General features: G+C 36.2%; 1 protein-coding gene across 4 annotated transcripts in view; it reads left to right on the forward strand.

Moving 5' to 3' along the window:
* Positions 1-9,166, forward strand: part of gramd4a (GRAM domain containing 4a) — a 105,515-nt gene extending 96,349 nt beyond the window's left edge. For all 4 annotated transcript variants that reach the window (XM_061959767.1, XM_061959768.2, XM_061959770.2 and 1 more), the window contains 4 exons: positions 1,259-1,352; positions 1,458-1,548; positions 1,624-1,692; positions 7,935-9,166. In XM_061959767.1, coding sequence (XP_061815751.1) covers positions 1,259-1,352; positions 1,458-1,548; positions 1,624-1,692; positions 7,935-8,057 — 377 coding nt within the window. In that variant the 3' untranslated portion in view covers positions 8,058-9,166. The remainder of the gene's footprint in view (positions 1-1,258; positions 1,353-1,457; positions 1,549-1,623; positions 1,693-7,934) is intronic.
* The last annotated feature ends 2,207 nt before the right edge of the window (positions 9,167-11,373 follow it).

Raw genomic sequence — 11,373 nt, forward strand, 5'->3', positions numbered from 1 at the left:
TGGCCAACATTTCTAAAAATCCCTTTTTTGTATTAGCCTTAAGTAATATTCTAATTTTGTGACACACGGAATTTTGGATTTTCATTTGTTGCCACTTCAAATCATCAAAATTAAATGAAATAAACATTTGAATGCATCAGTCTGTGTGCAATGAATAAATATAATGTACAAGTTACACCTTTTGAATGCAATTACTGAAATAAATCAAGTTTTTCAAAATATTCTAATTTACTGGCTTTTACCTGTGTGTGTGTGTGTGTGTGTGTGTGTGTGTGTGTGTGTGTGTGTGTGTGTGTGTGTATGTATATGTATATATATATATATATATATATATATATATATATATATATATATATATATATATATACACACACACACACACATACAGCCTGGCCCCCGGCCAAATTTTTTTAACCCAATGTGGCCCCCGAGTCAAAAAGTTTGGGGGACCCCTGCCCTAAATGGAAGCACACTGCAGCACATGCGGTGAGCGAACTCATCCAAAACATGGTGCCAAATCACAAACAATAACACCTTTTCGGTGTATTTGCTTGTTTTTTTTTTAAACGTTTTGCATTATAGCAGTCAGGGAAGAAAAACCCATAAATTAGCTGCATCGTTTTATAAGCTGCAGGGTTCAAAGGGTAGGAAAAATGTAGCAGCTTACAGTCGGGAATTCACGGGACATGCTATATGCAACAAAATATCACATTTTAATGTTTGTTTACTTTATTTTTGTGTTGTCAGAATGTGAGCGCCCTCTAGTGGCTATAAACATGCAATATGCAACAAAATATATAATTATAATGTTTGCTTTTGTGTCAAGAGTGTGAGCGCCCTCTAGTGGGTAAATACATCCAGTGGTACCTCAACTTAAGAGTGCCCCAACTTAAGAGTTTTGAGAGTTTTTGGGCTAATTGTTAGGCTTTTAGTTGCAAGCAAACATTTGAGTTCCAAGCGTCGACGTCAGTAGTTGTTATATAGCAAATGTCACCGAACAATCTAAGATCCGACCAAAACATCTGGTCTTATTCGCTAGCTTTAGCTTTTAGCTGGCGATTGACATTACTTTAAGAAGAAGAAATTGAGTGAGACTGACAGTTCTGAGAAGAAGTGATGTTGATATGAGATACAAGTGTTTTGAATCAAGAGCTCCATCACAGAACAAATTAAGCCTTGAGGTACTACTGTACATGCAATATGCAAAAAAAAAGAAATAATTTTTTTAATGTTTATTTGGTGGTTTTTGTGTTGTCAGTGTGTGAGAACGGCTGGAGGTGCTGCCTCATAAACCGAGACCGGAAGATGCCCACAGACTACATCAGGAACGGAATGCTTTACGTCACAGAGAAGTAAGTGGAACATCCCTCGAAGGAAATGTTTTAGTGTTGCAGAGTAGAAGTTTGTGAACGTAACTCTCTCTCTCTTTCTTTCTGTCTTTCTCTCTTGTTTTTCAGTTATTTGTGTTTCGAGAGCTCTAGCTCCAGGTCGGGCTCCTCCAAGAAGAATAAAGTCATCAAGCTGCTTGACATCACTGACATACAAAAGGTGGCGACATATAACCTGTAAATATCTCATAATGCGACGAAACAACCAACTTTTCATGTCTTTTTTTATTCGCAGTACAAGGTGCTGTCTGTCCTACCAGGAAGTGGAATGGGCATTTCCATAGCAACACCTTCCACTCAGAAGGTACAAAGAAACCCATTTTTCTTTGTCTTTCCCCCACAGCTTCGGCAGTGTCGAAGAAGTGTTCAAATTAAGGATAGCAAAAGTAAGATTTGAATGATTCAACTCATAAAACAGGAATTAATTAATCATCATAAATAGAAATGAGAAAAAAAATAGAATGAGAGAAAAAATGAAATGCAAAAGTAAGATTTGAATGATTCAACTCATAAAACAGGAATTAATTAATCATCATAAATAGAAATGAGAAAAAAAAATAGAATGAGAGAAAAAATTAAATGCAAAAGTAAGATTTGAATGATTCAACTCATAAAACAGGAATTAATTAATCATCATAAATAGAAAGAAATGAGAAAAAAAATAGAATGAGAGAAAAAATTAAATGGACAAAGCATTCAGTATTTTTTGTACACATACGGAAATTGTTTAATTTGTACTCATAAATATTTGAAATGTTTTACAAAGTCATTAATATCATTATTATTTTTCTTTCTTTCTTTACTACTATAAAATTGTGTTTTTTATTATTAATTATTAAATGATAATGATTAAGTCGGTACTCTGTAACAACTCCATCACTTACAGGAAATAAATGAGCAGAATTATGGTTATTTGCCCAAAAAGGGGGGAAAAATCTGGAGAATTTGAATTAAGACTTTGTATATAATTTAGATGTATAAATAAGTTATTGTATATAGAAGGAAATTATTATAATTTCACTATATTGAAATAAATATTTTTAAATTGAATAAGTTTACATTTTTTAAATAAATGATTAATATTACTACTGTTTTACTTGTTTTACTTTACTATTATAAAATTATGTTTTTATTACTAGATTATTAGATAATGATTAAGTAGGTATTCAATAACACTTCCTGCACTTAAAAAGAAAAAAAAAAAAGCTGAATTATGCTCGTTTGCCCAAAATGTGGGAACAAACCTGGAGAAATTAAATAAGACTATATATATATATATATATATATATATATATATATATATATATATATATATATATATATATATATATATATATATATGTGTATGTGTGGGGAAAAAAATCACAAGACTATTTTTTTTTTTTTTTTTTTTTTTTTCCCCCCCCCACACATGCATATATTGCGCTCTACTACGGTATCGAGCACTATTTTTTGGATAACCTTATTAAGACATATATATATACGTGTGTGTGTGTGTGTGTGTGTGTATATATATAAAAAATAAATGTCCGTATACTTGCGGAAAATTATTACATATTTCCTTTATTTAAATATATAGTTGTATTAAATAATAATTACATATTGTTTTACTCAATAAAATATAATTTTTCTTTTTTTTTACTATTATAAAATAATGTTTTATTACTAAACTATTAACTAATACTCATTAAGTAGGTACAGTATTTTGTAGCATTTCCAGCACTAACAAGAACAATTTCTGCTTGTTTGCCCAAAAAGTAGGGAACAAATCAGGCCAGTTTTACTTTATTTAAATATCAATCAATCAATCAATGTGTATTTATATAGCGCTAAATCACAAGTGTCTCAAAGGGCTGCACAAGCCACAACGACATCATCGGTACAAAGCCCACATAAGGGCAAGGAAAAACTCACCCCAGTGGGACGTCGATGTGAATGACTATGAGAAACCTTGGAGAGGACCGCATATGTAATATATATTTATTTATTTATTATTTACGGTAAAAAAAAAAAAAAATCAAATTATTAATGTAATTATTATTTTTTCTTTCTTTCTTTACTACTATAAAATAGTGCTTTGATTACTAAATCATTAAATAATAATAATTAAGTATTCATTAACACTTCCACCACAAAACAAGAAAATTGAGCAGAATTATGCTTGTTTGCCCAAAAAGTAGGGAAAAAAATCAGGCCATAATTAAATCAAGACTACATACAGATAATTTACCTTTTTTCATATATATAAATATATATATATATATATATATATATATATATATATATATATATATATATATATATATATATATATATATATATATATATATATATAAATAAATTATTAGTTTTACTTTATTTAAATATGTATTTATTATTTACAGTTTTGTTTTACTAAATTATTCATATAATTATTATGTTTTCTTTCTTTCTTTACTACTATAAAATAGTGTTTTTATAACTAAATTATGAAGTAATAATGATTAAGCTGAGATAGGCTCTAGCACCCCCGCAACCCCGAATGGGACAAGCTGTAGAAAATGAATGGATGGATGGATTAAGTCAGTATTCAATAACACTTCCAGCACAAACAAAAAAAATGAGCAGAAATATGCTTGTTTGCCCCAAAAATGGGGAACATGTTTTATCCATATTGCCACCAATGGTTTATGGCAACTTTTTCTCATCTCAAGCCCAACCCTCTATTAGATTTTGAAAAGAAAAAAAAAAGTTGTTTACTTTTTAGCACAATCTTGTTTCAACACATTACATCATTGTTTACTGTAATTTTTTATTTTTTTACCTCTCGGGCTTCCCCTGTGGCCGCGATGTGTAATTTCACAAAGTAAAGCAGCAACAAACAATAAATAATAATAAATATTATACATTTCTTCCTGGTCTCAAACCCCAGAGGTGTGGACTCGAGTCACATGACTTGGACTCGAGTCAGACTCGAGTCATGAATTTGATGACTTTAGACTCGACTTGACAAAATGTAAAAAGACTTGCAACTCGACTTAGACTTTAACATCAATGACTTGTGACTTCACTTGGACTTGAGCCTTTTCAATTGACATGACTTGACATGACTTGCTACTTTCCCCAAAACCCAAAGATGAAAAAGTTATTCGGGAGCGCTCCGTATTTTTCATTGTGTACTTGTCTATCAGCGTTGCGTGTGTCAGCTGGTGTGGTCTCAGTACAACAGCCAATCAAATTAGATCTACTTTGTTTTCATCACACAGCATTCATCCAATCAAATTGCAGGACAACCAACGAAGAAGACATGTCCAAACCACACGCCAGTGAACAAAAAATGATACCTAAAATAATTTTGTTTGGGTATAAAAATTACGAGGTGGTCAACACAAAACGGTTTGCAGTATGCAACACATGCGGTTCGAAAATGACTGATGGAGAGGCAACAACTTCCAACTTCGTCCGGCATTTGAAGTTGCACAAAGAAGGGTAAGTTTTGAATGTAAGATAAAGTTTATTGGCTAAGTAACGTGACTTTTATTTGCTGTGTAGTTAAATCAGTGAGGCTGTAAACTCACTGCTAACGTTATAACGTTATTGCAAACACGGGAATCTGTTGCAGTTCACTACCTTATTCATACTTTTTGTTCAGTGATTTTTTTTAAGCAGGGTTACGTTAGTCAATATATCACACGTAACATTAGACGGCGGTCAGCAGCACCGCGTATTTTAGCCACCTAAAAAAAGACAAAAATAGTCAAATAAAGGTCAGTTAAAATGTATACTATATTATGAATATGTGTACCGTTTTAGCTAGCTTTCTGACATACTGTTGGTTGTTTACCTCAGCGGTCCCCAACCACCGGGCCGCGGCCCGGTACTGGTCCGTGGATCGATTGGTATCGGGCCGCACAAGAAATAATTTTATTTTCTTTTTTTTAATTAAATCAACATAAAAAACACAAGATACACTTACAAGTAGTGCACCAACCCAAAACAACTCTCTCCCCCCTTTTGTTCTGGGCATTGAACATGAAGACTCTTCCTTCACTGTTCCGAGTGGCCATGAGAGTCTTGGCAGTGCCTGCCTCCAGTGCTCCAGTGGAGCGAGTTTTCAGCCATGGTGGCATCATACTACGCCCCCATCGTGCACAAATGACTGACAGACTCTTGGCTAATTTGGTCTTTTGCAAATGCAATGCAGCATAGGGCCCTGACATATAAAAAGTACAACTTTTTTGTTATGTTCACGTATATGTCATGTTTTTTCAATGTTAACACTTTTGTACAAATAAGTACATTTGCACTTTATTTTTCAATGTGTTTGTTCTGTAAAGGAATGAGTTAATGTTTAAAATGACTGGTTAATAGTGCTATTATAAAGTGCAATGTCAGCACAATTTTCTTTCCTGCAATTTAAAATGCACTTGTTTTAATAAATAAATACAGCGTTTGAAAAGCATACACAATCTGTGTTAATATATTAGTCTGTGGTTAAAAGGACTTGAAAGGACTCGAAACTCAAAATGCAGGACTTAGGACTTGACTTGAGACTTTCCAGTCTTGACTTTGGACTTGACTCGGGGCTTGCCTGTCTTGACTCGGGACTTGACTCGGACTTGAGGGCAAAGACTTGAGACTTACTTGTGACTTGCAAAACAATGACTTGGTCCCACCTCTGTCAAACCCTCCTTTCTGGAATATTTAGACTACTTCTCTGTAGTACTTTTGTAGTACTCGGTGACATTTTAGCAAACGAGCTAACGTGCCATTCAAAATGAAGCCGTCCCTTTCAACAAACGTTTGATTACTGTATCGACCCAAATTATAAGACGGTACTTTTTTTCCCAAAAAAGAAGAAAAGACGATTAATTTGTATTTCGGGTAGAGTACTAGAGATGCGCGGTTTGCGGACACAACCGCGGAGTCCGCGGATTATCCGCGGATCGGGCGGATGAAATTAAAAACAATAAGATTTTATCCGCTCGCGAGTCGGGTCGGGCGGATTAATTAGATATTTTTTTTATTTTTTTATTTTTTTTGCGGGTGGCAGTTAAACCAATTGGGAAATATATATACATAGTTAAATGTTGTTACCCACATACGAAAAACGAGCAGGCACCTGCTGCATATGCCACAACAGAAGAAAAAAAAAGAAAAGAGATGGACACTTTTACGGAGCGGAGAAGGGACGCCTCGCCGGGGTCCGGGACCGAGGCCCCTTCCCCCGAGAGGGCCCCACCGGGAGCCGTAGCTGAGGCGATCCGCGAGAAGGGCCCGACGCACGTCCAGGGTCACTACCGCGCCCACCGCACCGACACCCCGCCTCGTCCGCTTTCGCAGTGCGCTCACGAAAGGGGTGGGGCTCACCCTGGTTGATATAGAGAGCAGGACGGTGGCCATGGAATTTCATTTAAGGTTTGTGATAAACCATCAAACTCATTCGTTAAAAGGACTCTATTTTGGTAGTTATGCTGTCAACATTTAACAAGATTTCTTCAACTTGGACTTGAAAGCATAAATAGTATAAACACTTTTAACAGTATGTCGTGCTGTGAAATACAGCCGACAGGATTGCGCACCAAACACGAAGCAAGGCCAAAGCGCATGCATGGTGCAGGAGAACAAAGGACTTCTTTCATTTAAGGTTTGTGATAAACCATCAAACTCATTCGTTAAAAGGACTCTATAGTAATATAAAGCAAATTTTTCTGGACATTATCATGCAAGAAAAGTTTATTTTTGGGATCGCGATCACCGCGTAATGATTTTTAAAGGATGCATTACATTATTAACTGTCCCATGTGATCAGCCAGTGCGATTGGAAGTCCATGCTCAATTATTGCCTCCGTAAATAAAACTTCGGCATTTATCACATCCAAAGAATCTGTTTGGGCGACGAAAAACGTTGAAAGTTTTCCACTTGTATCGCTAGCAACGGCATTAGACTTGTGTTTTTTTGTCCCAACGTGGTCTTTTACATCGCTAATTCCTCCGTGTCCGATCGAAAAATCTTGTCTGCACAAGGTGCAATTCGCGTAGTTTTCACCCTTTTTTTTTTTTTTTTTAATTAATATTAGATATATAACAACGGGCGGATGGCGGGCGGGTGCAGTTCTGATCAAACGTTACATCGGGTGGATGGCGGATGGTTGACGACTTTCTGACGCGGTTGCGGATGAAATAAATTGCCTATCCGCGCATCTCTATAGAGTACATAATTATTAGGTCAGAGCTTTTCTTTCTGTCACTCACGGGGCGGTATAGCTCGGTTGGTAGAGTGGCCGTGCCAGCAACTTGAGGGTTCCAGGTTCGATCCCCGCTTCCGCCATCCTAGTCCCTTCCGTTGTGTCCTTGGGCAAGACACTTTACCCACCTGCTTCTAGTGCCACCCACACTGGTTTAAATGTAACTTAGATATTGGGTTTCACTATGTAAAAGCGCTATATAAATATAATTCACTTCACTTCACGCACAGATATAATGCTAAAGTGAAGGAAAAAAAGTAAAATTTGGGGATTTTTTTTTCCATCTTCAATATATAATCAATGAACCTTTGTCCTCCAGCCGCTGGTGTTCGGCGCCATGATCCACCGAGACGAGGCGTTCGAGGCCATCTTCACGCAGTACACCAAGATGGTCACCACCAGCAAGCCGCCGGCCGCCACAGCCGCCACCGGCGATCAGTAAACCCCGCGCTCAGACTCTCAGGCGCCACTTCCTGTTGGTTTATGGACTTTTTCTTCTTCTTTTTTCTATCAAAAATGAAGGGGGGCTGGTCCCTCCTCCATCAGCTGACTGCTTCCCTTGTGTCGTACCGTGTGTGTGTTGCATGTGCGACAAAATAGTCTTCAACTGTGATTATTTTCTCTCCTCCTGACGAGATTCCACAATATAAAAAACAACAACAACTGGAGCGTATGATAAAGACGCCATTATTATTTTTTTTTTTGCAAATGTGAAATATGTAGCTCATTTTTCTTCCATGTTTTGCCATTTATTGACATGTTTGGACTGACGGTGCGGAGGAAAAGCACATTACATGTAAAACGGCACAATGTGGTACTAAAATAGGCGACTCATCTTCTCCCGGCACTTTATTACGTGGAACTGGAACGTTGCAGAAATACTTCAAAAGTACAGTATTTCACTCAATCACTTCTGGTCAGGTGATGGAGGCTCCAATATTCATGTTCAACTTTATTTCAAGCCGGTAAAGCTGGTCTTTACTCCGTTTTGTGTAGACTGCCAAAATCCAGCACATTGTGTCGGAAGAAGAGAAAAAGGCCTTGATGTCCTTAGTATTTATTTCCCCCGAGTCAGGCGTCATTTTATCATTCATAACCGGGTATGACATTGCGATGCATAAAAGCAACTGACCGGTTCAAATTAAAACATTTTTTTTGTTTGTTTTATTTTTGTCTTAAAAAGCTTTTTACCTGTCGCCTTTTTAGTAGTCTGTTTTTTAACGGAAAAAGCACAGAATGTATGATTTTTTTTTGTTTTTTTTTTGCCAAATCTGCCATATTCTGCCTAAGCTCATGTTTACATGATTATATATGTCTTTTTGGTAGTTTGAATTCCTTTCATTTGGGAGTAGTGATGGCTACTGTTCTTTAATATACCGTATTGGGTTACATGACATGGTCACATGATGCTTTTTAACCAATAGGAAAGCAGGAGGAAATTGTGCTTCATAAAGTTAGTTTAATGGTTACTCTTTATGGGTTTTATTTCACAAGCATAAGTTCTCACTAGAACCACTGTGAGTTGTCCGGAATGTTTTTTGTTTTTTTTTGTGAAATAAAACGAGTGCACTCTTAACTCTGCAAGGCACTTTAGACAAAAACTTCTCCTTGTGTCAAACTTTTCTCATTTGTCTAAATGTTGAATGTACAGTTGGAAGATCGAAAGGCTGCAAACAACTTTCATGTGACATTTAAAACGTCTAATAAATGTAGAGAAATCTCCAATCATTCATTTCTGTTTTATGGGCTGAGACGAGAGATGTCCAATAAGGCCGATAAATGCTTTAAAATGTAATTTTGGGAATTATCGGTATCGTGTTTTTTTTTTATTGGTATCGTTTTTTTTGTTTTGTTATTAAATCAACATAAAAAACACAAGATACAATTACAATTAGTACACTAACCCAAAAAACCTCCCTCCCTCATTCACACTCATTCACACAAAAGGGTTGTTTCTTTCTGTTATTAATATTGTGGTTCCTACATTATATATCAATATATATCAATACAGTCTGCAAGGGATACAGTCCGTAAGCACACATGATTGTGCGGGCTGCTGGTCCACTAATAGTACTAAACTTTAACAGTTAATTTTTACTAATTTTCATTAATTACTAGTTTCTATGTAACTGTTTTTATATTGTTTTACTTTAATTTTTCTTCAAGAAAATGTTTTTAATTTATTTATCTTATTTTATATTATTTATTTTTATTTTTTTATTTTTAAAAGGACCTTATCTTCACCATACCTGGTTGTCCAAATTAGGCATAATAATGTGTTATTCCACGACTGTATATATCGGTATCGGTAATTAAGTGTTTGGTCAATATCGGATATCGGCAAAAAGCCATTATCGGCAGAGGTGGGACCAAGTCATTGTTTTGCAAGTCACAAGTAAGTCTCAAGTCTTTGCCCTCAAGTCCGAGTCAAGTCCCGAGTCAAGACAGGCAAGCCCCGAGTCAAGTCCAAAGTCAAGACTGGAAAGTCTCAAGTCAAGTCCTAAGTCCTGCATTTTGAGTTTCGAGTCCTTTCAAGTCCTTTTAACCACAGACTAATATATTAACACAGATTGTGTATGCTTTTCAAACGCTGTATTTATTTATTAAAACAAGTGCATTTTAAATTGCAGGAAAGAAAATTGTGCTGACATTGCACTTCATAATAGCACTATTAACCAGTCATTTTAAACATTAACTCATTCCGTTACAGAACAAACACATTGAAAAATAAAGTGCAAATGTACTTATTTGTACAAAAGTGTTAACATTGAAAAAACATGACATATACGTGAACATAACAAAAAAGTTGTACTTATTATATGTCAGGGCCCTATGCTGCATTGCATTTGCAAAAGACCAAATTAGCCAAGAGTCTGTCAGTCATTTGTGCACGATGGGGGCGTAGTATGATGCCACCATGGCTGAAAACTCGCTCCACTGGAGCACTGGAGGCAGGCACTGCCAAGACTCTCATGGCCACTCGGAACAGTGAAGGAAGAGTCTTCATGTTCAATGCCCAGAACAAAAGGGGGGGAGAGTTTTTTTGGGTTGGTGCACTACTTGTAAGTGTATCTTGTGTTTTTTATGTTGATTTAATAAAAAACATAAAAAAAAAATAAAACATTTCTTGTGCGGCCCGATACCAATCGATCCACGGACCAGTACCGGGCCGCGGCCCGGTGGTTGGGGACCACTGAGGTAAACAACCAACAGTATGTCAGAAAGCTAGCTAAAACGGTACACATTCATAATATAGTATACATTTTAACTGACCTTTATTTTACTATTTTTGTCTTTTTCTAGGTGGCTAAAATACGCGGTGCTGCTGACCGCCGTCTAACGTTACGTGTGATATATTGACTAACGTAACCCTGCTTAAAAAAATCACTGAACAAAAAGTATGAATAAGGTAGTGAACTGCAACAGATTCCCGTGTTTGCAATAACGTTATAACGTTAGCAGTGAGTTTACAGCCTCACTGATTTAACTACACAGCAAATAAAAGTCACGTTACTTAGCCAATAAACGTTATCTTACATTCAAAACTTACCGTTCTTTGTGCAACTTCAAATGCCGGACGAAGTTGGAAGTTGTTGCCTCTCCATCAGTCATTTTCGAACCGCATGTGTTGCATACTGCAAACCGTTTTGTGTTGACCACCTCGTAATTTTTATACCCAAACGAAAGTATTTTAGGTATCATTTTTTGTTCACTGGCGTGTGGTTTGGACATGTCTTCTTCGTTGGTTGTCCTGCAAT

The sequence above is a fragment of the Nerophis lumbriciformis genome, linkage group LG05 (genome assembly GCF_033978685.3).
Source record: "Nerophis lumbriciformis linkage group LG05, RoL_Nlum_v2.1, whole genome shotgun sequence".
Lineage (NCBI taxonomy): Eukaryota > Metazoa > Chordata > Actinopteri > Syngnathiformes > Syngnathidae > Nerophis > Nerophis lumbriciformis.